The 27,762-nt window shown below is 48.1% G+C and overlaps 1 protein-coding gene across 1 annotated transcript in view; it reads right to left on the bottom strand.

The window, feature by feature from the left end:
• The window catches only part of AGBL1 (AGBL carboxypeptidase 1), a 165,459-nt gene extending 138,356 nt beyond the window's left edge, over window positions 1-27,103 (bottom strand). The window contains exon 1 of the mRNA XM_060179380.1: window positions 27,026-27,103. Coding sequence (XP_060035363.1) covers window positions 27,026-27,076 — 51 coding nt within the window. The 5' untranslated portion in view covers window positions 27,077-27,103. The remainder of the gene's footprint in view (window positions 1-27,025) is intronic.
• Between the last annotated feature and the right edge of the window lie 659 nt (window positions 27,104-27,762).

The following is a 27,762-nucleotide window of genomic DNA, read 5'->3' as shown; positions in this document are numbered from 1 at the left end:
ATCATTCTTTCCCCACAGCCTCAACCCACTGCTGTGACCTTGTGGCTAAAATCCGGCTCCTGGGACCAGGAGTAGGACGGATGGCACCTCACCAAGCAAGAATGAACTCAGCAATCTTCAGGAAAAGGATTCTCAACAAAACAGGAGCAACTGCCTCTATTTTTTTTTTTTTTGAGGTAGCGGCGGTAGATATCTTGCAATGGACAAGCCATGACCTCATATCCTCATGCCTCTCTTCCATGTACCCATCAGGGGCTTAACACTAGCACAAGAGGGAGCCCAGGGCGAAGCAGCGGCAGGATATCGCCCTCCCCTTTTCACACTGTAGAAAGCATGGCAGGAAGAAGAGTCAGTTCACAGACTACTCCAGACACACTCCGCCCCCCAGCTCCCAACAGAAACAGGTTCCAAGTGAATCCAGTGAGAAGGGGCTTCTAGCACGGGCAATAGAATTTAAGGATTCTGCTGAGTTCTGGGTCATGGTGCTGGGGATTGAACCTGGGACCTCAGATCCTTAGGCAGGCATGAAGTCCTTTGGCATAACCATTATGCTGTCTCCCTTGGGCCCTGACTTCAAAGATTCTCAAGCAAGATAAGGGCTGAGTTGTGCACAGAGTTCAGCTAAGTGCACAGATAACCTACTACTGTGAGGCATTCATCAGCCCTAAGCCGGCCAGGTCTGTAGTTTCAACGTGAATCAGGTGTGCGGAGCTCATCTTGATATCTGTGGAGAGAAAAATCCCTTTCCCACCTGCCTTCCCTCAAGTTCCCTTTGCTTTAGAGGTCAAGCTCACAGCAAGGTGCCTTCCTAGCAGAAGTAGGATTCTGCACCACGTTGGGGTCAAGTTGATACTTGGGCTGCAAAGTTCTATGATTACACTCCTCCTAAGAGCTGAGCAACAGAAGTCCTGCTGGCTCATAGCAGTGTCTCCTGCAGGCTAGGCCCATGCAGCAGACCAGGGCCAGGATAGGAGCTGGGGTAGCGCTCCACAGGCTTGCCAGGAAATAGAACCTCTGCATCTTTTCTTCTGAACCCCTACAGAGGGAGACTAAAAGACTGACCCTCCATCAAATAACCAGTCTCAGCTCTCACAGGAGGCATCATCACAATCATTCAAACGGAAAAATGGCACACCTGTTATATAGAAAGAGTTCCTTAATTGGATTGTTCAGTGAAACTAGAAACAGATATCGGATTCCCATTTCAGCCAAGCTTATAAATTATTTCAATTTGCTAAGGCTCAGATATTAGCAAATATAGCCCTTGAAATGTCAGTGGTAACTCACACATTTTATTTCACATGTAGTTAATGACTTCTGGGGCAGAATTCTCTTAATTGTTTTTAGCACTGCGCCAGAGTAACACAGAGGACAGACAGTTTATGCAAGTGTCACTCATCCTTCCTGTTCAGCGTGGGCACCAGCAGCACTGGAAGGCAGGGACATTTTTCGAAGACTACCTGGCCGGTTTGAAGAAGCACTAAACATTTCAAAAACTGCTAGATATAATGTTTATTTATGAGGGGGGGGGAGGGAGAGAGAGAGAAAGAGAAAGAATGAACCAGAGCATCAGTCTGCATGTGCTACGCTGGAACCCCATGCTTGCAAGACTGGTGCTCTACCGGCTGCACCCCTCCCAGATCACCAAATCTTCGAGAATTAAAATAGCACTAATAAGAATATAAATTGGGGAGGGGGGTTCGCAGTGGGTTAAGCACACATGGCAGAAAGCACAAGGACAGGTGTAAGGATCCTGGTCGGAGCCCCTGGTTCCTCACCTGCAGGGGGGTCACTTCACAAGCGGTGAAGCAGGTCTGCAGGTGTCTGTCTTTCTCTCCCTGCTGTCTTTCCCCTCCTCTCTCGATTTCTCTCTGTCCTATCCAACAACAATGACAGCAATAACAATGACAACAAGGGCAACTAAATGGGAAACATGGCCGCCAGGAGCAGTGGATTTGTAGTGCAGGCACCGAGCCCCAGTGATAACCCTGGAGGCAAAAAAAAAAATTTAAAAAGAAGAATATAAATTGGGAGTTAGGTGGTAGTGTGCCTGACAGAGAGCACACATCACCACACATGAAGACCCAGTCTCCATCTGCGGGAGGAAGCTTAGCCAGTGAGATAGTTGTGCTGCAGGCCTCACTCCTCTCTGTCTCTCCCTCCCCTTCTCTATCAAAGGAAAACAAACAAACAGTGGAGTCACCTGTTGGTATGTATGAGACCCCTTCTGTTTCATTTGGTTTAAATCCCCCCTGCTTAACACTATTCTATTTACATAACCACTTCATTCTACTTATATAACCGCTGTTAACAAGCACCTCCCTCCAGGGCATTGGTTCAATCCCCACTGTTTCATGATATGTTTTTGCTCCACCCCACCTCCTTGTCACACCCTGATCCTCTCTTTGTCACACTCTGATTGTCACCAGTCACTTTTTTCTCCACCCTCTCTATGTCACACCCTGTTTCCACCCTACTTGGCAAGTATATATAAAGACAGCATTGTGAGTTTTAGAGTACTGTACTGTACTTTGAGTTTAACTTAGCTCGTCTTAGATTGTGCTGCGTCCTGCATGAATAAAGAGATACTGCCTACAGCTCAACTATGAGTCCCTGGTCGTCTGTTACCTGCCCGTGAAGCCAGCCTGGAGAAAACAACATAACCTGTCGAAAACGACATATGGCGCCCAAACAGGGACTGAAAAAAGCCCTGAAACTTGGACCAGCATCAACGTGGGACCCTACCCACCCATCGTCCAGATAAGTAAACTTGGCTACCCATCCACCATGGGTTGCCTTTCTACTTATGAAGAGGTTTGCCAAAGCCTCTACTGTTTCATCATGAAACAGTTAGTCTGTCTCTGGAACATTTTACTCTGGGCCACACTTCGGTTCCCTGACCGGGAACTTTGGTTTCTTATGACCGGGATCATAGAGCTTGGGAGATGCACGGAGATTTCTCCTTAGACTTTCTGGATTCCCTCTCCCATGTTTCCTGAGGAAAAAGACTACATTTTGCTCCAGGCCACAATTTGGTTCTTTATGACCGTGATCGTAGACCTTGGGATATGCATGGGGATTTCCCCTGGGACTTTCTGGACTTCTTCTCGCATGTTTTCCGTAGAGAAGGACTACTCTAGTTTGAGGAGCATTCTCGAGTACCCTGGCAGTTCCCAAGTATGGAGACACGTGGTTAGTTCTACTCTCCTGATTGGATTCTTTCTTCGATGGGAAGACGCTTTTAAAAATGGGTGCCTGAAGCAATCCAGCAAGAACAGTCAGAAACACCCTAAATGGAATTTCGAGGACCTTTTTGGACTAGGTCGCCCTCCGGGGATTCTTAATCCTACATGGTGAGATCTTGATAATCTGGTTCAAGTTGCATTTCATAAGAGAATGATTTGAATGACTGAATTTTTGTTTGACATTGACTTTAAAAAATGCTGGACGCAGCCATGATTTCTAGAGACATCCAAAAACAATCCAAAAAGTTGTTTTTTCCGTCCTTTGATTTCTCTTTTATGTCTTGACATAAATCTGAAACGTTTAATCCTGAAAACAGTATGAGTTATGGGTGGGGCAGATAGTGCAATGATTATGTTAATTATTCCCATGCCTGAGGCTTTTAACTGTGGTTCTCCTGTTTACCTTTCCACATTTTATTGAGTTTAAACTGTTTAAACAACCTTAAAATCATACTAGAAAGGACTTCCAATTATAATGGAGTTATCAATTATAGTAAACTTCTAATCTGCTACAAGTTTTGTTTGACAAGTAAGTGAATTTCAGCTGTCAAAGTCTTCACATGAAAAAGCATCTACTCAAATGAAATTCCCGGAAATCCATTTGGACCCCTGTTCTCTGACATCGCCCCCGAAAACCAATGATGTGACCTGGCACGACCTGAAGAAACAGATTCACAGACTCGAAAGCTCACTCTCTACAGAAAAGCAGAATTCTGGTGGCCAACATTCCCCATCGAGACAGACGTGCAGCGTTTCATCCTCTGGCATTTTCTTCTGTGGTCAGCTACTTTGGACTGACACCTCCATCGGACTTACTGGTACACACAGCTGTGTTTCTCAAAGACTAACTTCAGCCAATTGCCTTGAGACTTTATAGACCATGTCCCCTCGCCTGCAGGCTCTGTCCCAGAGGCAGAAAGCTCCCCCTCCTTATTAGGTTATGCCCACAGAGGCATGAAGCGCCCCAAGAGGCAAGAGATGCCCACAGAGGCAGGAAATGCCCTTTGAGGCAAGAGATGCCCCCAGAGGCATGAAGCATTCCCAGAGACAAGAAATGCCCTTTCGCCTGCTAGGCCTTGCCCTTTGAGGCAAGAAAAGCTCCATTTGGCATCACACTGGTTATTGCTGCTCGCCTATTTTGTTTTCCATGTCTTATGCCAGTTCTTTTGAAAATGCCTGTATGATATACGTTTCTGTTCACCCTACAATGGCCATTAGTTAAAAAGAAAGGGGGAATTGTTGGTATGCATGAGACCCCTTCTGTTTCATTTGGTTTAAATCCCCCCTGCTTAACACTATTCTATTTACATAACCACTTCATTCTATTTATATAACCGCTGTTAACAAGCACCTCCCTCCATGGCATTGGTTCAATCCCCACTGTTTCATGATATGTTTTTGCTCCACCCCACCTCCCTGTCACACCCTGATCCTCTCCTTGTCACACTCTGATTGCACCAGTCACTTTTTTCTCCACCCTCTCTATGTCACACCCTGTTTCCACCCTACTTGGCAAGTATATATAAAGACAGCATTGTGAGTTTTAGAGTACTGTACTGTACTTTGAGTTTAACTTAGCTCGTCTTAGATTGTGCTGCGTCCTGCATGAATAAAGAGATACTGCCTACAGCTCAACTATGAGTCCCTGGTCGTCTGTTACCTGCCCGTGAAGCCAGCCCGGAGAAAACAACATAACCCGTCGAAAACGACAGTCACCATGCAGACACTGAGCCTCAGTGATAGCACTGGTGAGCAAAAAAAAAAAAAAGGGGGGGGGGTGACCACAATGGAAGACACTACAGAATCTTCAAGGAATTGAAAGTAGCAGTACTATATGATTCAGCAATCCCACTTCTTTTGTTTTTATTTCTAAAATGGAAATATTGACAAGACCATAGGATTATAGGGGTACATTTCCACACAATTCCCACCACCAGAACTCTGTATCCCATCCCCTCCCCTGATAGCTTTCCTATTCTTTTTCCCTCTGGGAGCATGGACCCAGGGTCATTGTGGGATGTAGAAGGTGGAAGGTCTGGCTTCTGTCATTGCTTCCCTGCTGAACATGGGCATTGGCAGGTCGATCCATACTCCTAGCCTGCCTCTCTCTTTCCCTAGTAGGGCAGGGATCCTGGAATGTTCCTAACCATGACCACAGAATGTGAGCTCAGACATACAGGGATGCAGAGGTTACATAGGCTCCTGTGCTGACTATGGGTCCCAGATCAAATCGATGGGGTTTACAGTCAGCAATCCCACTTCTAACTATTTTCCTGTTCGTGATGGACGTGAAAATTCTCATCTGGGGGTCAGGCAGTGGGGCACACTGTGGTGCTCACATGCTACCAAGGGCAATGACTTGGGTTCCAGCCCCTGGTCCCCAGGACAAGCTTTATGAGTGGTGAAACAGGGATGCAGGTGTCTTTCTCTCTCTCCATCTCTCTCCTTCCCTGTCAGTCTCTCTCTGTCCTGTCATATTAAAAAAATAAATAACAATTAATTAAAATATATATTTCTTTTTAAAAAAGAATAGGCTGACTTGAAGAGATACAGCCCTAGGTTTATCACAGCTCATCATAAACTCATCATAAACAAGATATGGAGAGAACCTAAGTGCCCACCCAGCTGGCAGCACACAGGTGTGCTCTGTCCACACCGAGGAACCCCACTCAGCTATCTGGATAACGGGGATGGAGCTACCGGGCACTGTGCCAGAGAGAGAAGTTGGGTGAAGAACAACAAGTACTGGATTATGGCACCATATGCGGAGTAAAGAAGCCAACAAACAAGACAAAAGAGAAGCAAGCCCCTAGACTGGGGAAACAGAACCAACCCTGGTTAGGAGAGGGGACTGGGGCTGGCTGGAGGAAGGGACAGAGAGCTTCCACTACACAACTACAGAGGATGGTGATGGGTAATCAGACCTTTGGAGGTGGGGGAAGTGTGCTGTGTGAATTTGCTCAAGTGTAAAGCTCTGCTCCTGAAACTTGCACAGAGCTGTGGACCAGCGGTGTCTTCCCCAAACGGCCTTTTCAAACAAAGGTGTGTGTTGCCAAGAGGAAGTGACATCATCCACTCGCTGGCTCCACTTAAGCGGGCAACTGTCAGAGACAAGTCACTGTGTGCAGTGTGGTGGGACAGTGAGCGGTGACAGGGAGACTTTTCCTTGCTTTGGGGGGAGCTTAGAACTTAGCTGAGCAGGGAGAAGAGATGGCAGAATGGCTATTCAGAAGACTTTCATGCCTGAGGAGCTGAGGTCTCAGGATACCTCAGAACCACTGTAAGCCACAGCTGAGCGGTGTTTGGTACCTACCTTTCTCTCTCTCTTTCTTTCTTTCTTTCTTTCTTTCTTTCTTTCTTTCTTTCTTTCTTTTTCTTTCTTTCTCTCTGTATCTCTCATTAAAATAAATAAATAATCTTTTTAGGAAAAAACTTAAGGAGCCAGGCTGTGGCTGTGGCACACCTGGTTGAGTGCACAAAGTACAAAGCACAAGGACTGCACAAGGATCCAGGTTCGAGTACCCAGCTCTCCACCTGCGGAGGTGGGGCTGGGGGCGGACTTCACAAGCGTAAAGCAGGTCTGCAGGTGTCTGTCTTTCTCTCCACCTCTCTGTCTTCCCCTCCTCTCTCGTTTTCTCTGTCCTATCGAACAACAACGGAAAAAAAAATTGGCCTCCAGGAGCAGCGGATTCGTAGTGCAGGCACTGAGCCCCAGCAGTAACCCTGGAGGCCAACAGGAAAAGAGAAGAGACTGGCGCAGGTCAGGGCAATCACCCATTTTCTGCCAGTGTGGTGATATAATGCAACACAGAATCATCTACTGTCATATGGAGAAAAATACATAAAAGATCGTGTGAAGTATACTTTGCACTGTAGTGTAAGCCACCGTCATCTGCCATAAATGCCAAATGCCTCGCTTGGGAGGCAGTCCTGGACACCTTCTCCAGGAAGATGAGGCTCTACAGGGCCATGAACAGAAACTGAGAAACCAAGAGGGCACTCTGAGGCCAGAGGGGGAGGCAAGACGACCCACTTCTGTCTGGACCCATTGCTGAAGGATGCCCCACTTGCTGGCAGGACCCCAGCTTTCTCCTTTACACCGATCTCTTCATTTTTTCCAGTGGAAGGCATGTTCTGGTAGCTTGAGGACAAAAGACACTATTGTATACATCTGATCTAAGTACTGGGGCGTGGGGGGGGGCTGTTTCCTGAGGTAAATGATCCCCTTGCCTGAAGCAACAAACTGGCAACGTACAAAAGCAGCAATGCAAATGGATAGCAGGCTTTTAAAAGAGAGAGAGAGAGAAAAATGCTCCATCACATTAGTAATCAAAGCAATGCAAATTAAAACAAATTACCATCTTCCCCCCTCTCAAGTGGGCAAAAGATTTAAAAGCAGGATAAAACCAAGCCTGGTGAGGGTGAGAGCAAATGGGTATTCTTCTCCACTGCTGAAGGGCTTAAATTGCTGCAGCTTTTCTGGATGGGCGATTTAGAAGTACTTAATCAAAAGCCTTTAAAATGTACAGACCCCTCTGACCCAACAATTCTACTGCAATTATCCCCAAGGGAGAGAGACAAACAGCTCTTTGCAAGGATCTTCGTCACTCTGCCTCCGTGGCCATAGCCAGGGAAGATCTGAGCACACTTGAAACGTCTCAGATCTGCCCTAAATCAGCTGCCTCACTACAATGGCAGACAAAGCGATCGCCGGAAATGCTGCTGCTGTGGGGTATTCTTATTAATGCACAAAGAGAATCGTGCTGTGCAAGTAAGTGCAGCAAGTACCAATGCAGCACGCGGGCTGCTCTGATTATGCATGCATATACGTAGATGAGCACGCGGGACGAGGTCTGGAATGACATGGCCACCCACTCGATGTTCTCAGCCTTTCCACCCACGGCCAGTCTCCATCTCCAGTGACAGTTTAGTGAACGCCTTCTGCAAGTGCCTTGTCCAGCCTGAGCAACCAGGAAACTTCTATTAAATATCCAAAGTGTAACTTGCAGAAAGAAAGAGAGTAAGACAGGAAGGAAGAGAGAAAGATGGAAAGAAAGAAGGAAGGAAGGAAGGAAGGAAGGAAGGAAGGAAGGAAGGAAGGAAGGAAGGAAGGAAGGAAAGGAGGGAGGGAGGACGGAAGGAAAAAAGGAAGGGAAGGAAGGAGGGGGGAAGGGAACAAAGGACAGAGTGGGCTGGGTGGACAGCACACAAAAAGACTTACATAGGGAATCCGGAGGTAGAGCAGAGGGTTAAGCGCACATGGTACAAAGCGCAAGGACTGGTGTAGGGATCCTGGTTCAAGCCCCGGGCTTCCCCCTGGGCTCCCCACATGCAGGGGGAGTCCTTCACCAGTGGTGAAGCAGGTCTGCAGGTGTCTTTCTCTCCCCCTCTCTGTCTTCCTCTCCTCTCTCCATTTCTCTCTGTCCTGTCCAACAACAGCATTATCAATGGCAACAATAACAACACGGGCAACAAAATGGGAAAAGATGGCCTCCAGGAGCAGTGGATTCCTAGTGCAGGCACCGAGCCCCAGCAATAACCCTGGAGGCAAAAAAAAAAAAAAAACAACTTTCATACCTTAGGCTCCAAGGTCCCAGGTTCAACCCCCAGCTTCCCCATAAACCTGAGCCGAGCAGTACTCTGGTAAAATAAATTAACAAGTAAACAAACAAGGCAATGGGCCCCACTCCGCCCCCACCCTGTGCCCTGTGTGCTATGCCCTATACCCGAAAACTGATTCCTGCTTATAGATCCACTCGTCCAGCTTCCTGATCTCAATCCATGAGAAATCAATCCCCCGAAGGGCTAGGCCCTTAGCACTCCCCATAGGAAAGCCGCTTTGCCAAGACAGCCTGGTTCTTTTGCCTGTTCTGCCTGCTGTACCTCCCTAGTTCCTGGTCTCTTCTTTCTATAAAAGCCTTTTGTTTTGCACAGCTCCTACAGTTTGGGGGGGTGTTTGTTTGTTTGTTTTTTCCACCACAGTTATACTGGGGCCCAGTGCCAGCATTACAAATCTACTGCTCCCAGCAGCCAGCCAGCCAGCCAGCCTGCCTGCCTGCCTGCCTGCCTGCCTTCCTTCCTTCCCTCCTTCCTTCCTTTTTTCTTCTTTTTTTATTTGATAGGACAGAGAGAAGCTGAGAGGGGAAGGGAGGGGACATAGGGAGAGAGAAAAACAGACACCTGCAGACCTGGTTCCCGGCTCCTGAAGCACCCTCCCTGCAGGTGGGGAGCAGGGACTGGAACAGCCAATCGTTGCCCATGGAGATATGCGTGCCTAACTGGGTGTGCCCTGCCCCGCCCTGCCCCACCCCCCTAGAGCTCTTTTCTATCTGCGGTGGTGCCAGGGATCAAACCTGGCATCTCAGGCACACAAGTCCTGTGCTCTAAGGCTGAGCTGTCTTCCAACCCCGTAACAGTGTCTTAATCTAAATAAATAGTCTCATCCATACTCAAGTTTGTGTTCATAATTGCCTATTTTTTTTTCTAAAATAGGAATTCAAATGTTGTGAAAAGTTTTCAACTCTAATAGGAATATTCTGATAATTAATTAACAATACATTTTAAGATGTTTTATTGGGGGATTAATGGTTTACAGTTGATGGTACATGTATAAATTTTCTCATTCTTCTGTCAAACATTCTCACCCCCAGTCTAGGCCACCCTCCACCATCAAGCACCAGGACCTGAAAGGCCCCCACCAGACCCAGTCCAAGTTCTACTCTGTGTTTCCCTTTTCTGCTCTTTAAATAATAATATTTAACCTACTGGAAGAGCCAGGAGATAGTGTGCCTGTATTATTTATTTCCAATAACTTCAACCTCATGTCATCCCATTTTTCACTGCATATTTGATAGATGGATACATATATCAGAGACATTTTCAAATTCCTCATCCCTTGTGAAGAAAGCGACATTCAAATGATTCCATCTGTCTTTGTGAGGGTGAGTTTTCATTACTATAACAACGAACATGTAATTTTAATGTGTAAATAAAAAGTCGATGTGTAAACTTGAATCTCTGCTCAAAGAGTTGTCGCTTCTAGCTCTTATAAAAGGAGTCTGTGTTCAAGTCTTCCCCTTCGGTCTTTCATCCAAGGGTCCCAGGGAGATAACTGGATTGAAAGTCTGATCAAAAGCGGTGCTGAATGGCGTGGGCAGCCAGAGGAGAGAATCCTCACTGTGGCAGCACGAGGCTTTCCTAATGGTGCCTGTGGACTCTCTAAGGGCTCAGCTGGCTCATACATTCCTTGTCTTGGGTTTTGCTTATGTTTCCAGACAGCTGATCTTCCTGGAGAATCGAGTTACAAAAGGCGAGGAGATACTACCAACCTAGCCATGGGAAGGGGAGCACACACACACATGCATGTATCCAGGAGAGCAAACTGACAGTCTTTCACCCCTAAAAAGTTTCGTCTCCTATGCTCTGGAGGGGACTCAAATTGTAGGCTACCACCTTCCCCCTCTACTTCTCTCCTCTTTCCCAATTAACAAGCCAAAAGAACAGAGTGCCTGCTGTGAGCAGACAGACAATAAACAGAAAGTCCCTCTTCTGCCCCCCAGAGAGGAATTCTAGAACAGTGTGATGGAGCAAGAGAGGCTCCATTTTCTTCAATGTAGTCACCCAGCATCAGCCACGGTCTTCACTTCCTGCTTACCCCTTAGCCATGGTCTTCACTTCCTGCTTGCCCCTTAGCCATGGTCTTCACTTCTACTAGCCCCTTAGCCATGGTCTTGACTTCCTGCTTGCCCCTTAGCCACGGTCTTGACTTCCTGCTTGCCCCTTAGCCACGGTCTTCACTTCCTGCTTGCCCCTTAGCCACGGTCTTTACTTCCTGCTTGCCCCTTAGCCACGGTCTTCACTTCCTGCTTGCTCCTGCTATTTTTATTTTGCAGTAGCAACCATCTCCATGGGCCTCACTTCCTCTTTTCCTGTGCTATCTTTACTTTGTGACAGCAGTTGGAAAGGAATGCTTTCACCGTGCATGTATCAGCTGTAGACAGAAATAAGTGATAGTAAAAAAAAAAAAAAAAAAAAAAAAAAAAAAAAAAAACCAGACAAGAGATGGAGACCTCCAGATGAACACCTCGAATCAGCTTCTAACACATCAGCAGGCCAGACTGAAGACATTGCCCACCGGTGTTAGAGAAATGCCAGAGGCTAGACACCACCTCGCCCTGACTGGCACACTGTCTACAGTTGATAGTCCTTTTCCTCCATCAGGGCTAATCACCAGGTAGCTAGTATGTGCTTCGAGTGTGCCAACACCAGTGGCATTCCCCTCCAGCCTCACAGAATGCAGAAATCACTGCACACAGTTGCAGAGGAGGGAACTGAGCTTTGAAGAAGCTAGACAACTTGGATAGAAGCACATCATTCATATGTGGTATAAGGAAGGCTGGAATTCAGCTTTCTCTGGGGCTAACATGGAGCCCGTCCTCTGCAGACCAAAGTGAGCTCTTCTCGGAAACAGCCTACACTGTCCACTGACTGGCAGGTGGAAAGAGGGTGTGGTGTGTGCACAGTGAAATGCTGCTGGGCTACAGAGATGAAGTCCTTTCAGCCTAGAGGGGGTTCGGTTTAATGAAATAAGTGGAGAAAAGCAAAAGCCACGTGTGACTTCTCTCACATGTGATCCACAGAGAAACAAAGCATGATCCAACTCCAAGGAAAAAAGAAAAAAGCTTTCAGACTCTAAGACCAACCTGGTTACTAGGAGAGAGAAGGCAGAGAAGCAAGGGTAGGTCGGGTAAAGGGGGCTCTGTTGGTGAGAGGCTCAACTGGAACTTGAGTGGTGAGGTTAATGTGGTCTGTACGGCTGTTGGCTTATACACCCAGTACTTGCATGATGTCATGTTGCAATGTTATATCAATTTTAGAAAGAAAAAAAAAACACCTCTTTCTCAAGAAGGATGTGAAAAATACACAGCCATGAAATCATGGAGGTCGAGACTTGTTTGGAGAATTCGCCTCCCTGGCCAGTGGCCTCCCTGCACTTGTGAACCCCAGGGCACCATGCTGATGTGTGGCGTTGGCAGCCCTGGGTCCTGGCAAGCACACGGGGCTGGCTGAGTGCACCGGGGCCCCCAGAGCTTCCCACAGCCTGCTCTGTTTTTAATCAGCATTAATTGGTCTCCTTCTCTCCTCTGTGAGCTACAGTCTGCTTCTGCCTCCAGGCATGTGTCACTCACGGAGTTCAACAACAATTCCTCCAGCCTCCAGAGCACATCAAAGCAAGCCGCATTGATCATGGCCAACTGGTTCTCAGGGCTACACAGCACACAGCACAGCCAGTGGGGAGTGAGGAGGAGAAGGTTCCATGGAGAGGATGTCTGTCCTGACTTGTGCTAGACACTCTTCTAGGAGCAACTCCAAGAAACAGTGAGAGCAGCACCACTGTCTATTGCAGATAAAATAGTCTATTATTTGGACAGGATTTTACACTGTGCTATCTGCTGCAATGGTTTCATTTCTGGTCTCAGCCTAGATTAGTCAAATGAAGAAAAGGCTGACTGGCTAGAGTGATTCTGTGCTGGATAACTCATTAAAGGGCCAAGGGAAGGTGTTCTGTGCACTGTAGATGTCTTGCAGCATCTCAGTGCTCAATGTTACCGGAGGCTTACGCAGTGCCATTCCCTGCCGTCTTGACCAACAAAATGATTTCCAAATATTGCTTAATGTCTCCTGGTGGGCACAACTGTCCCTGGTTAATGGTTGCTGAAGCTGAATGAAAAGGTAAGAATTGCCGGGGCCGGGTGGTGGCGTGCCTGTTTGAGAGCACATGTTACAATAAGCAAGGACCCAGGTTCAAGCCCCCAAACCCTCACCTGCAGGGGGAAAGCTTTGTGAGTGGTAAAGCAGTGTTTCAGATGTCTGTTTGTCTCTCTCCTTCTCTATTTCCCCCTTCTCAATTTCTGGCTGTCTCTATCCAATAAATAAATAAAGATAATACCAAAAAAAAAAAAAAAAGAAAACTTTAAAAAAAGAAAGATAAACATTGTGTCAAAATCAAATGGAAGTTTCTTAGCTCTGATCAGGGTCCAAGTGGGTCCAAGGATTCTCTGCATCCTATCAGAGCTCTGGCTTCCGGTACCCAGCACACTAGGATGAAGACTGCTTTGACCTTGGGTACCCTACGGACATCCGAATGCATTCCCATCTTGAATAAGGAGGAGTCTAGCTTTTCTGAAAGCACTCCTATGAATCAGAGCTCACAAAGAACCACTTTCACCGAAACTTGAACTATCCTGTTCTGTCTGTATGCTCGAAACTTTGGCAAATGCTTCAGGGCTGCAGGTCTTAGAGCAGCAGAGAAGTTATCCGCAGGTCAGACTGAACACATTTACTGGCACATCGTTGTTTATATAAACCACGTCCATGTGCCATCACCACAACTAAGTGAGCAGCTGGGAGCAAGCCATTTGGAGGCAAAGAGAAAAGTGATTCCCAGGTGAGATCTGCAGAGATGGAGAACTGGTTTGGCAGGTCACCCTGTCAATAGCTCAAGTTCAGATATTACGTATGACTTGTAAGTCACACCAAATAAAGCTGTACATATAAACAAACTCACTTGCACGGACCTTGTAAAACTGACCTAATCCAAGGAAAGGAACTGAGACTGCGCCAGTCAAGAAGAGACTCAAGGTGACCTAATCACATCTGACCCCAAAACTTGAAGGCTTGATTCAACACACAGAGGCTGCTGAAGGCAAGGGCTCCTGGCCCAGCCCCATGCAGGTGGGCACGGAGCATGGAACACAATATGCGCTCAACAAACCTTCCTCCTTCTTCCCTCCAAAGAGGTCCCCTTTTCCTCCTGAACCTTCCCCCCTCTTGTGTTTTATCTCTTCTGCTGTTAAAATGATACTTGTTATTATTGTCATTATTTTTATATTGCTATAAGTTGGCTTTATAATAGAAAAAAAAGTCACTTCTAAGGTGAAGAAGAGACAACAGAGGGTCAAACTGTATTAGATCACTCAGGAAACTTCCAGAGTCTCCTCCTTCCGGGATATTGGAGGAACTGAAGCACCGGAGTCTCATGAGTCTTCATGGCTACATTTCAGCCAGAATCTGCTCTTAAGGAACTTAGGTCAGTTCAAGCTTCTGGCTGCTACTTGATTTAATAGACATACGGCCTATAAACAAGTCATAACCGGGTCACATCTCCTCCCCGGCCCTCCTCTTACAGAAGAAGAGAGCCCAGGAATAATATGAATCTACCCTGGAGACTATCTAGGCTGGTCTCTTCTCAAAAGGCCAGGAGCCTCCTACAGAGAGAGAGCACGCAGCCCGGATTCAGGTGTTGTGGGAGACAGGGCACGAGCTCTCCACGTATCACTTTAAGAAGGGCATTTGTTCCCAGTAAAGTGTTTACTCTTCTTTTGGGAAACGTCTGCACTGCCTCAGTCACTAGGAGACTCCAATTCCTCTTGGTAGCAGCGTCTCTTTTTAGAAAGCAGCAAGCAGACCTCGGAGCTAGGTCTCCACAGGCAACAGTGTAACCGGGCTCTGCTATCAGGGCATTATCTGGACTAAGTTTATTTTTGTGGCTGCCACCTACTTCTGTGCGCTGCTGCTCCGTTTCTTCAAGAACACCAAGTTCCACCTTGGCTAATGCTGAAATGAATGCATTCACTGCAATAAATCATGTGAAGTGAACACTGGTGTCACTAATCTAAAAGGGGGTGGGGGAGGATTGTGAAAATGGCATATATATGACCAGAGCTGAGGAAAAGACAGATCTCATTCCTATGTATTGATGGATTGACTGATTGATCTATTTATTGATCAACTTATGACTGAGAAAGAAGCAGCATATCACATGTGCTGCCAGAGAGATTGAACTCAGAACCCCTCATGCTTGAGAGTAGAAGTCCTATCAGCCACCTCCGGAACCTTAATTCTTTTTTTTATTTTTTTCTTTTCTGATGACAGAGATACAGAGAGAAAGATGAGATGAGAGCACTACTCAGTTCTGACTTTTAGTGGTACTGGGGATTGAACTTGGAACCTCAGAGCCACAGGCAGGTAAGTCATTTGCATAACCACTATACTGTCTCCCCAACCCGGGCATTAATTATTTCTAATGTTGCACAGGGTAAACCCGTAAGGGCCTCCTGCATGCAAACTTCCACCAAGTCATTTCCATAGCTTAAATTGTGTTTTTCACTCTAGAGGCTTATAGAGGGTGGAGGGAAAGACAGAGAAAGGAGAGGGAAGAGTGGAGAGAGAGAGAGAGAGAGAATCAAAGCACTGCTCTGCCATCTATGGGGTTCTCTTGGTGATGTTCATGGTGCTCTCACCCATGCGGTGCTGGTGACTGAACCCAGGGCCTCATGCACCTCTAAGTGTACACTCTACCAGCTGAGCCATTTCCTGGCCCCACTGCTCACTTTGAAGGTGGGGAAACTGTGGTGCAGAGGATGACACCTTGCTCAGGCTCACACAACTAGCAACAACGCCTGGAGAAGAAGCTGGGTCTCTCCACATCCACTGCTCAGTCATTCTGTATTAGATGCTGCAGGACTGAGCCATGGGCCCCCAGCCAGGGGGGCCGCTAGTGAGCAGCAGCTTCCAGTTGTGACCCTCCCCAGGCATAGCTGACAGTAGAGGAGAACCCCAGGGGTCATCCCTTATCTGGGTGGAGTGTTCAGCCCCTACTCATCAGATGAGACAACTGCCAGAGAAGCCTGGGGCTCAAGAACCCCTCGGGGGTCAGCTGGGCTCTGCTGTGCTGCTTTCTGGACACCCTCCCCACTCTACTCAATAAACATCGGGCAGACAAAGCTTGGTCTCAAAGTCTGTTTCCCAGGAAACTTAGAAAACATCATGTTTCATGATTTAAAAGGGAAAAAAAAAACAATGTCACTGATCTGAATACCAAATCAGTAAAGGAACAGGGTAAAAACAAGCAAATATAATGCTTGAATTAGTTGTGACCAGATTAGACGTCTATGACTCATTGCCAAAAGCTGCGATAAAAATTAAACAGCAAGAAACCAAAAGGAATATGACTGTGAATAACATGGAGGAGTTTGAGGAGGTTTTATGGTCAGAAATGAATCATCAGATCACAAGTGACTGCTGAGGCCTGACTGTAGTATCAGTTATAAAGTATTAAACTCCAAATTGTGAAGTGGTAACTGTAGGGAGAGAACTGAATACAGAGATTCTGATATCTGAATGGATGCCTCCAACAGGCAGTTATTTCCTCATGTTTTAAAGGGCTGACTATGTTAAAAGAAATTCCGAAATGGTTCCAAAAGCACAAAATAGAATAGGGCAAGTAGGAGAGATTCCTCACCAAATAAATAAGTTTAATAAATACCGAGTCCTGCCAGGGACATCAGAGAATGGACTCCAGAAGAACTGTTAGCAAGGAACACACAGAATATGAAAAGGTTGGGACTCTTGTATCTGTCAACATAACACTATGACTGCTGAGGCCAGGGAGACAGCACAGTGGTAGTGAGGAGTAGAGGTCTGGTCAAAAGAAAGCAAAGGGTTATAGTACAGAGGGGGAGGGGCTGTCTCAATATGCCCTGTCCTTCTAGTTCTCCAGTTAAACACAGGTTAGAGCTGCTCTCTCCTTCCTCTGTCTTCTGTCTCTCATTTGCCTTTCAGGTGTTTTAATTCGTTTGAGTCCTGTGTTTCATTCGGAATTGTTCCTTATGATCTGATTTTTGACTCACTCTTCAGTGGAGAATAACTAGAAGAAGCTCAAGCTATCCACCGAGTTCTGAATTCCTGTTATTCGACTTATCACCCTAAGACTCTCTATGTGGCTCCTCTTCAAGTCTGCTCTGCTACTTTTACACCTTACAGGTCGCTGACAAAGTTTTCAGAATTGGCTTTAGTCGCTCTGGGTGCAAGAACCGCGGCTATCGTACACTCTGTGTCTGGTCATCCTCGCTCTGCAGCTCTCAATCGGTGGCTCTGATCCTGCCATCTGTTATTTCTGCTGCCGTTCACACTCTTTATCTCTTCCACGTGCACGGTTTTTGAACTGTTTGTAGAATCGATGACTTCCTCATGTTCTCATGTGCTTTCTCCTTACTGACAAGAATTTCCTTTCTTCTGCTTTTTTTAATCTACATGTAGTTTTACTGCATTTATTTTGACTACCGGGCACTCAAGAACTCTCGAGATCACCTGTTCAAGCCTGAGGAGTCTCTGGGCCACCCAGAAATCATAAAGGCCGCTCAATGTGAAGCTCGGCTTCAACATGGCTCAAGTCACTAGCCAGCTGCTCTGCAGGTCTCAGTTCAAAGGTAGAGAGCCTCCATTTGGGAGTCTCCATGTTTGACAAGCCCATTACTTATAACATATATTGAACTTTTTCAGATAGAAAGAGCAAGACGAGAGGCAGAGAGGAAAGGGGAAGGCGACCCCAGCATGGAGGCTGCCTCTGATGCGGTAAAGAGCAGACTCCCACCGAGGCGAGGTCCGTGACAAAGCAGCGTCCTATCCAAGTGAGCTATCTGCCAGCCAGCCAATGCATCTCAGCTCTTGTCCTCTCAGCTCTGCAAGACCACTGTGCACAGAACTCGGTCCTTTCCAGCCACACTTTCCAAAATCCGTAAGTGCCTTTGAGGCAAAAGATTCAAAGTTCTGTTCACTCCTCTGGGTTTCCTGGCTCCCTGACCTCAGTCCAACAAGTACTCACTGTCAAATTAGGAGAGCTTTACTCTTTATTTACATTTCATCCATGTTTGTAAACTGTCCCCACTGAAAGAGCTGATCTGAACTGTTTGATCTATTACTCAGGAGCGGAAGATCATAGAAGACTGGGAATTCCCTTTCCTCTAAACACACATGCTTGGCATCTGGTATCATAATACTTTAAGGTGTTAATATTTATTAATTATTTGCTAACGCATCAACCTAAGAAGTTACATGGCTTAGGTTATTATCCAAGTTGCAGACAGACATTATTAGATTTAAATGCTTGGTTTTGGTGTATATTTTTTATCTAGGAAGAGGGTATCTCCACATATACTTAGATCTAAGAAGAGTCTGAGACTTCCGGGAGATTATCACATGTTCCTCCTCTGGTTTGTCCTCACACAGTGAATCATGGGAATACAAAGGCCAGTTCACATTTATTGTGAGATTTCCAGTGCCCAGTAAAATCTGAGTAAAGAATGAGCAAGTCCACTGATAGCAAAACAAAGCCTCGATCATTTAAGGTGGATGTACAAACATGTGGGTGTGAGTTCAGGAGAGGAAGAGATAGCACCAGTTGGGGTTACTAGAACAGGCTTTTTATGGAAAGAAACATTTCAGTTGCTTTATCTCAGTTGTCTATAATATGGAAGGCGTTCAAGACAAAGTTGGGGTGTGGACATAAGAGAAATGTTATGCACAGCTGGGAGAAGTGAAGAATATATACCCACTGGGAAGACCTGGGAGGTTTTCCTTACAGAGTTTAGTCTGATTTTTAAAAATTCTGTACCATGAAATGAAACCCACATAGAGATGTCAAGGAAACAAAACCTTACAGTGCTGTTTTATATTCTGAGTTGTCCACAAACGTTTGAGTGTACAATTTACCTGGGGAAAGTATCTCTAGATTTCAATGACCTCTAAAAAAAAGAGAGAGAGAGAGAGAGAGAGAGAATTGTGATGCTTCACTCCATGGAAGGAGAGAAAAAAACAAGTCTACGAACTGTTGCTCTGTAGTTAAGAATAAAAGACCTTTTGTAGCATACGTGCTAGGCCTAGCTGAACAGGTTACAGCTGCTGAGCCTTCAGGTCTGCCCTCAAAGGGTTGGGGTCATGATTATAATGTGTCTTCAGTCTGTCACCACAGAACAGAATGAGCCATGGAGCAACAGGGGACAGGTGTGACCTCCACGTTCTGGATCTCTGTCTTCCTGACATAAGTCGTTAGCATTTGGAAGAATTTCAGTAGGAAAGTTTCTGGCTGATAAGATGATGAGAACCTTGCCACCTTACCTAGCACAGTCTTTGGCACAGGGGAGGCATTCAATAAATGAATGAGCCATAACAGGAGAGGCACAAGAAACCAAGGAAACATGATCTTACTGGGCAAATCTCCCACCACTGACGTCTGGAGGCCATCAAGACGGAGGATGCTGGCCCACGGGACTCAAGTCAAACAGGAAGCCAGTGGCAGTGTCCAAAATCAACTCGGGCTCCTGACGTCCAGCCAAGAAACCTATGCATGTTCATTTCAAACAAACATGTGTGCCAACTGTAAACCTTCCAGATATTATCCAGCAGAGTTCCAGTGGATGTTACAGAATTGGGACCTTGCGGTAAACGTAGTTTGCAGGAGAGAAATTTAACTGTTGCCACATGCTGGTGAAGTATGGGATGGCATGGAAATTCTATGAAAGCCACAGGCTTAAGGAAAAGAGAGTGAGTAGAGTCAGACTTAAATATCATTAAGTAGAAGAGTCAGATTGTGGGAAAGGCAATGTGTGGCCAAAAGTAACTCATGAAAGAAAGCTTTCATAAAGTCCACTGTTAGGATGTAACCCATATGATTCATAAGAATTTTTTTAAAAATTCAAATTCAAGTAAAACTAACAGAAAATGTAATTGTGTGTATTCAGAGGATGGGACATCGTAAATAAAAATGCTAAGCAATTCATACAGATCACTGAACTGGGTCAGTATGTGTTAATTTGAAATATGTTAAATTACACACATGTTGGGGGAAACAAATTAAATAATAATCTATTCAGATGAGGTAGACACAGATATAGCTATAGAAACATAAATAGCAGGGCTGGTGTAATCCCTCCCTATGCACCCCGCCCTGGTTCAAGTCCCAGCACCGAATGAAGGTGACATGGCCCTGGGATCATCTGTGGCATCTCTCTCTCTCTCCCTCTCCCATTCCCCCTCCCCCCTCCCCTCCCTCTCCCTCCCTCTCTCTGTTCTCTGTGTCTCTGAGTGAAAAAAAGGAGTCAGGGAGCAGTGAAATCATGCATGTGCAAGGCCCTGGCTCATTAAAATGAATTAACATAAACAGATGTCACTAGATATATACACACAGGTTAAGGAACAGGTGTTTGAGGGGATTTTTTACTTCCTGTACTTTGAAAGGCTACACTCTGTTGAGTGAGTTTATATTGCCTCTTTAGTTAGGAAATCTTTTGTAATGAAAATAACAGGGAGAAGGAGAAGAGAGGCCATAGCTCAGTGAGCAGCAGTTGTGATCTGTAGAAATCTTGGGTTCAAACCCTGACTCAGCTACGTCCAGGCTGTGTAACCTCGAGCAAGTACACCGAGTTCCTGTCTGGATCCTGGAGATAACAGTCCAGGGTCATTCTGACAGGGCTGTTGTGAAGAGAACACGAGAAAATTCATATGATGCAGAGTATCTCCTGGTGTCTAGTAAGTACTCAGCATGTATGAGCAGCTCATGACCAAAACATTCCCTGACTTACAACACACGTCCCTTCAGATGGAAGCTTCCCCTTTAACTCTCTCCTTGGTCAAAAACTCTAACAGCTGTTTAGGGAACTTGTTTCCTTTTGAACGCACATAGTATTATATGTGGTTCGTGCCGACATGTATGGGTTCATAGAGAGACTTTACAGTTTAATAGTGGAGGTCAAGAAGAAGTGGGGCTTGCTGCTATTCAGTTATCAATGCGCCTGCGCTGTCTGAGGGACTACTTGCGTTATTAAGTTTCAAGAGAGAGAGGATAAAGAAGCCTAAGGACAAGGACCAGAGCAGTGAGCTGTGCTGCTGCCAGAGGAGTCTGAGCTTAGAGGTGCTAGCACTCACGGAAAAGGACCCCTCACTGCCATTAGGAGAGGCAGTCTTCTCTCTGAGTCCCCTAGGGAGGGTCATCAGATACCCTGACCCTCTTCCATCTGAGCTCCCAGGGAAAGCCGCCCTCGTCCCACCCAGGTAGCAGCTCTATCATTTCGAAGGAGCTATGTGGTCTTTGCTCAGTAGAAAAGCACAGATCACAGAAACCCTCAGCTTCCCCCAGATAAGATAAGGTGCCTTGGCCCTAATTTTTTTTAAAGATAGAAAGAGCAAGAAAGAGAGGCAGGGGGTGGGCGGAGAAACCACAACACTAAAGCCTTCTTCTATGGGGGTTGGAGAGACACAGACTCCAGCCTGGGTCATGCACAGGGCAAAGCGGCACACTATCTATGAGAGCTATTTTGCTCCCCCTCCCCATGCCAGATCTGGCAGAAGGATGCAGGGGCCACACCCGAGAGGAAGCATGTGCATCTAAAGAGGCCCCCTCTGTGTGGTCCCTAGCTGCCTGTGTCAATTTACAGAGGCAGTAACTGCTAGCCCACACCTCCATCTCTCCCAGGCTGCCTTGCCCAGGGCTTGAACTGAGATAATGTCTGGCACGTGTAATGCCAGAGTCATTTTAGTGACTGAGTAAATGGTAGAGTTGATGTCGCCAGGTTACATGTCTCTACTGTGGGCAAGGGTCTCTGCAGATCTCCAGAAATGCTAAGTTCCCAAGTCCAGCTGGCCTCTGTCTGGAACCCCTGCCCTGCAGAGGTGGGGCAGGTCCTCAGCAATGCCACTTTCCCTGCCCCTGCCCCTGCCCCTGCCCCTGCCCTGTGGAGGCAGGTGCTCACTCCAGAGTCAGAATCCCAACTCTGGGGACAGAGATGTCACCTGCTCTCAGTCCCCAGGTGGACTTCTGATTCAGTCAGCTCTGCTCACGGCCACACTATCAGAGCTGCTCTGACACGAGGGCATGTGAATGCTGCCTCTAAAATAAACCATATTTCTTCTGAATTAAAAAAAAATAATAAATAACAAGCATTTAAAACAACTCCAACTCCTGTTCCCCAAGACTAACTTGCACTGATCCCAGCCTGTTCCAATCCCACTGTTCTGGGATTAGAGGTGGGAGCCTCACGATGGAGTGACAGGTGAAGTTAAGTGACAGGAAAGGACTGGAAGTGGGGCGGGGTGAGAGTGGGTAGGAAGAGTAGGAAGTGAGCCAGGGGCAAAGAGCTGGGCACCACATGGCACTGCTTGCTGAGAAAGAACAGTGATGTAGTCGTGTCAAGGTCCCCTCGGAAGGAGGACGCAGCCCCCAAGCCCAAGGAGACAGGAGCGTCACCAAGGGTGAGGCTGGGTCTGGAGCTGGCCAGCTCAAGTTTCTCCAGCTCTGGAGCCCACTCCCATCTGGACGGCTTTCCCTCCTCTTCATGAATACTATCCTAGCTGAACTTGATGTCTGGGCAAATCCCAGTTACTCTGCACTCCCTCCTGACAAGGGCAAGACCACCCGGTACCCGCCTCACCTTGGAGACCTCACTCCTGCTGAAATCGAACCTACTTCCCAAGACCTGCCAGAAGCTCCAGCCAGGAGGAGTTACCTCTCCCAACTCTCAAAGAACGTCACTCTGGTGTTTCCCTTTGCCAAGGCATCCACCACATCCAAACTCGCCCTTGCAGGTATTTTCTCTCCCGACCCTTTCACTTTAACATTATGCTTTCAGGTTCTGTATCTGATTACAGTCATCACTGCCACTTATCAGGGACCTGTCACTGTGCTTACATGTTAAACTTACAGCAGCCTCATGAAGAGCTATTATCCTTCTCATCTGCAGATGCGAAGAGTCAGTAAGGAGACATTCAGTGGTTTGGCTTGTGTTACATTAAGGGGCTGAACCAGGATCCAAAGGCCTTGCTCTCCCTAGTACACACACCATCCCTGTCCACAGGCTTCACTAAATCTCTTCTAGCACACAGAACATGATGGACGGATGGACGGACGGGTGGGTTAGGGATGTGCAGAGACTGAAAACGCCTGGATCCAAAGCAATAACAGGACCTTGCTTTATCATCATGAGTTCCTCGCTCACATGTTCAGTTAGAAGGAAACAGGTTAGAAAGAAACTCTGCTTCTGAATAGGCCTCCCTCTGTCAGGGGATCTACATCCTCTCAACCTTACGTGTAACAAAGACGAGGTAGACTTTCCCCCTAGTCACGGGAGCAATGCAGACCAGTGGAGAGACGTTAGAGTAACAAGACCTGCTCCACTTCCCACCGCAGGGGCTGGCGAGGTGTCTGTGCCTGCCCCTCGGCCGGGTCACGCTGCCCTTGCGGGTCAGTGTCTGCACTTCCCGGGCAGAGCTCACCTCTCCCACAGCGGGCAGATGGAGTGCTGTTCGGTAATGGGTGCAATAAATATTTGCTTTTTCCCAATCTCATTCCTAGGACCCGAAGAAACTGTGAGAGCGACATGGTCTAGAGAAACAAAAAGCAGACAAAGGCTTCCCCCACTGCCAGCTCAGCGGCTACCCCCATGTCACCATCCCAGTGTGACGGTCCTGAGCTGTTCCTGACACACTGACACATGCTGCTTCCTGCCAACTTGGCCCCTTGCCATTTGGCACTTGTCCTTCGTGGAATTTTCTTTTCCCTTTGCTTCGACTGATGCTTGGAAGTCAGACAGATTTCCTTGTGTCTCCATGTTTGTGTTGTGGTTGAGTTGGGAGTCTCCGACATACTCAGAAAACCTCAGACTTCACCAAAGAGAGAAGTCTTGTGATCTTTGGAACATCTACACTGTGTTTACAGTCCAAAAGGAAAATTTTTCTTCTGCTTCCCTCCAAACCTTCTGTCTGAGTCCAGGGGGAGGGCTCAGCTTCCGCTCCATCTGGCCCAGTGAATGTGTGGGAGACAGATAGCCCCTCGCCCCCTGTGGAGGGTTCTAGGCGTATTTCAAACACATGTCTTGGCAGCAAAGCTCCCAACGGCTATGGATGCAAAGTACAGGTCAGCATCTTCCCACCCATTCTCTCCAGCCCAGGGGCTGGAATCACTTGTTGTCAGAAGAGCCCTTGGAGAGGCAAGTCTGAGGGCAAGCATGGGGACGTCACCACCCCAGCCTGGTCTTCTACTGTCCAAGCTCAATGCAAACTCCAGACAGGAAGCCCCACCTCTTCCAGCCTCCCCTTCAGTCCATAATAGATGGAGGTCCTGGGGTTTGCACTGAGGGAAGGAAGGAGTTCATGATGAGCATTTTGGCAGAGAAGCAGACCAGGGATTCGATTGGAGCTGCTAGGACATCAAATCAGAAAAGCACAAATGCAAAGCCCACAATATGTGCCCACATTGTGGCTCGCCATGTGCCAAGGCTGACCGAATCATTATCCATTTTTCACATTTCAATAAGGTGCTTAATTGGCATTTTGCGGGCTGCCGCCAGGGGTGAGGGCTCGTGTGTCAGAGCTAGCGTGGAGCCCACCACCCCCCAATACCTGGCAGCTCCCCAGCTCCCCCATTAGCTCAAACTGCACAGAGAGACAGACAAGAGTAGGGCAGAATGAGACACCTTCCCCTTTTGTCCAAGTGTACTGGAATGCGCCCAGGAAAAAGCAGGGTGGGCTGCTGAGAAGTGTGGGCGAGTCTTGCCAGCCTCCCCGCCGTGCATTTGATGAGAGGACAGAGGGGGCAGAGGCCATCTGCACAGACGTGCGCACTTCATGAGCTCTTGCATAGGGACTGGCGGAATGGCTGTTTCTGCCCCTCCTTCACACGGAGAGAACCAGAAGCTCGCCTGAGGAGACATGGCTGCTGAGCACTGGAAACGGGGAAGGTCTGGGCCTTTCTGCCTCTCCCACATGAGACATGACACCACACACGCGCGCGCACACACACATACGCCTGCTGTTAGGAGTCCCTGGCTTGAGGTCAAGCTGTGAAAGCCATGGCTTTGGAAAATGAGCAGAAGCCCGAGTCTTACCTTCAGGGCAGCTGTGTTTACTTTTTTTTTTTTTTGCCTCCAGGGTTATCGCTGGGGCTGGGTGCCTGCACTAGGAATCCACTGCTCCTGGAGGCCGTTTTTCCCATTTTGTTGCCCTTGTTGTCATTGTTGTTGCTATTATTGTTATTGCTGTTATTATTGTTGGAGAGGACAGAGAGAAATCAAGAGAGTAGAAGAAGACAAGGGGAGAGAAAAATATCTATCTCTCTGCAGACCTGCTTCAATGCTTGTGAAGCACCCCCTAAACCCCCACAGGTGGGGAGCCAGGGACTCAAAACAGGACCCTTATGCTGGTCCTTGTGCTTGACGTCATATGCGCTTAACCCAGTGTGCTACCAGCCCCCCCATTTACATTTTTAAGAAGATTCATTCATTAACTCATAGTGAGAAAAGAATGAGAGAGAAACAGAAGGAGAGAGAGCAAACTGCTCAGCTCTGTCATAAGGCAGTGCTGGGGACTGAGCCTACAACCTCTGGAGCATCATGTGTAGAATCCCGTGCTTAAGTCGGCTGAGCCACCGCCCTGACTGCCTGTATTAAACTGAGTCGGCTTCAGTTTAAAGCTATCTGGGGACATAGCTAAGCGGTACAGCATAAGGCTTGCATGCATAATGGGGCACGTTTAGTGCCCAACACTTTACAAGCCAGATCCTTGTGGTACCCTCATGAATCAGTCTCTCTCTCGCTCTCTGTCTCTCTCAATTTCCCTCTCTCATCTCTTTGTACACAGAAATAGACATGATTTTTAAATATTTTTAAAAATAAGAAATAATTAATTGAGGGGGTTAGGCAGTGGCACACGCAGTCAGTGCACACATTAGCAAGTGCAAAGACCTGGGTTTGAGCCCCCGCTCCCAACTGCAGGTGATCTGCTTCATGAGTGGTGAAGTGGTCTGTAAATGTCTAGCTTTCTCTCCCTCTATCTTCCCATCCTCTCTCAATGTCCCTCTGTCCTATCTAATAAAAACTAGAAAGAATAAAAATAATGGTCAACCACCAGGCAGCCTGTGAGTCCGGTGAAGGGCACGCATCTGCCCAAGTCCCCAGAACAGCCTCTTGGCACGCCCGGCAAAACTCCAAACCCGGGGGTCAGGTGGTGGCGCAGTGGGTTAAGCGCATGTGGCGCAAAGTGCAGGGTCCGGCATAAGGATCCGGGTTCTAGCCTCCGGCTCCCCACCTGCAGGGGAGTCGCTTCACAGGCGGTGAAGCAGGTCTGCAGGTGTCTGTCTTTCTCTCCCCCTCTCTGTCTTCCCCTCCTCTCTCCATTTCTCTCTGTCCTATCCAACAACGAATTGTGTCAACAAGGGCAATAATAATAACCACAACGAAGCTACAACAAGGGCAACAAAAGGGGGAAAAAATGGCCTCCAGGAGCGGTGGATTCATGGTGCAGGCACCGAGCCCAGCAATAACCCTGGAGGAGGAGGAAAAAAAAAAAAAAAAACTCCAAACCCAGGTTGCTCCCTAGACCCATCAAATCCACAAGGGGACCCGTGGGTGCCAGGCATTGCACTTTCCGGTGCTCCCCAGTGAGTCTGTCGAGATGACAGGGCTGCAAACTTCTGCTGGAGCAGGATGCTGAAGCTGAGGAGGGGCTGCACTCACCCAGGAAGAGTGCCCCTTCCTCTACCTGGAAATTCCACTGCCTCCCAGCCAGACGCCATCCCCAAGCCGTCCTTGGGCATTCACGCTATGCTGATGCAGGCCCCTCTTGGGGGGGGGTGGTGGTGAAGTATTAGCACAGTAAATGAGGAGAAGCCAGGGGTCTTCAGTCTCCTGAAGCCCCTTCCTTTGGGGCAGTCCTCAAGCCCCTAGGCAGAGCCCTGACAGGCCCCCCTGTATGGGTACGCCCCCAGCAAGCACCACCCCATCAGCAAGCCCCACCAGAGGCCCACCAAGTGCAGCCCCACAGGCAGCTTCCTACTTGGGCCACAGCATCCCTGGGGCCGGCCTCAAGGGAGGCGCCTGTTGCCACGCAGCAAACATCCTGGCTGCGTGAGGGGGCCATGAGCCAGGCCCCTACCCCCTTCACCCCCCTCCTACCTGCAGTGTCTGCAGCAGGACCCACAGCCCACTGGCTTCTTGCTCAGCCATCCCCTCCTCAGGCCCAGGGACACGCAGTCTGCCTACGGCCTCAGCGAGGCTGCCAGGCTGACCTCGCCTCCTGACTGAGGGGACAGGGGCAGGGAGGTCCCAGCTGCACATGCTGGGGTGTGTGAAGTCACTGCCCTGCAACTCTAGACCTCCACCGGCGCCTGTGCCCCCCAACTCCCGGGGAGCGGGGATTAGGTGAGCCCAGCCTGGCGGGCGCAGAGGGCAGCAGCGTGAGTCACTCGCCCGCATCCAGGCCCCGCAGGAGCCACCCTGGATGGCTGACAGGCATTCCCAGCTGACCTGCTCAGACTCCCTGCACAGCCCCGCCCGACTGCCCCCCCCCCCTTTATTTTGGTCTGTTGCCGGCTCCTGGGTAACAAGAGACCCGAGTAAGCTTGCACAACCCTGCTGGGCAGGGCCCCCTGAGGTCCTAGAGCTCTGGTGAGAAGGCAAGGCCCCACTCGGAAGCGTCTGGTGGCACCAGCCCCTTACATAAGTCCCCAGCCTTCCCGGCGACCCTGGAGGATGGGGATCATATAGACATACATTCACCGCCCCGACCCAGCCTCCTGTACGAAGGATAAATGAGGCACAGGGAGGAGAAACCGCTACAACAGAGCTTAGGCAGCTGTGCCAAGCAGGCAGCCGGGCACCAAAGCTCTACTCTGCCCGGCCTCTAGTCGCCG

The sequence above is a fragment of the Erinaceus europaeus genome, chromosome 20 (assembly GCF_950295315.1).
Source record: "Erinaceus europaeus chromosome 20, mEriEur2.1, whole genome shotgun sequence".
Taxonomy (NCBI): Eukaryota; Metazoa; Chordata; class Mammalia; order Eulipotyphla; family Erinaceidae; genus Erinaceus; species Erinaceus europaeus.
The sequence above is the reverse complement of the archived record's forward strand: the minus strand, read 5'-3'. Positions and strand labels throughout refer to the sequence as shown.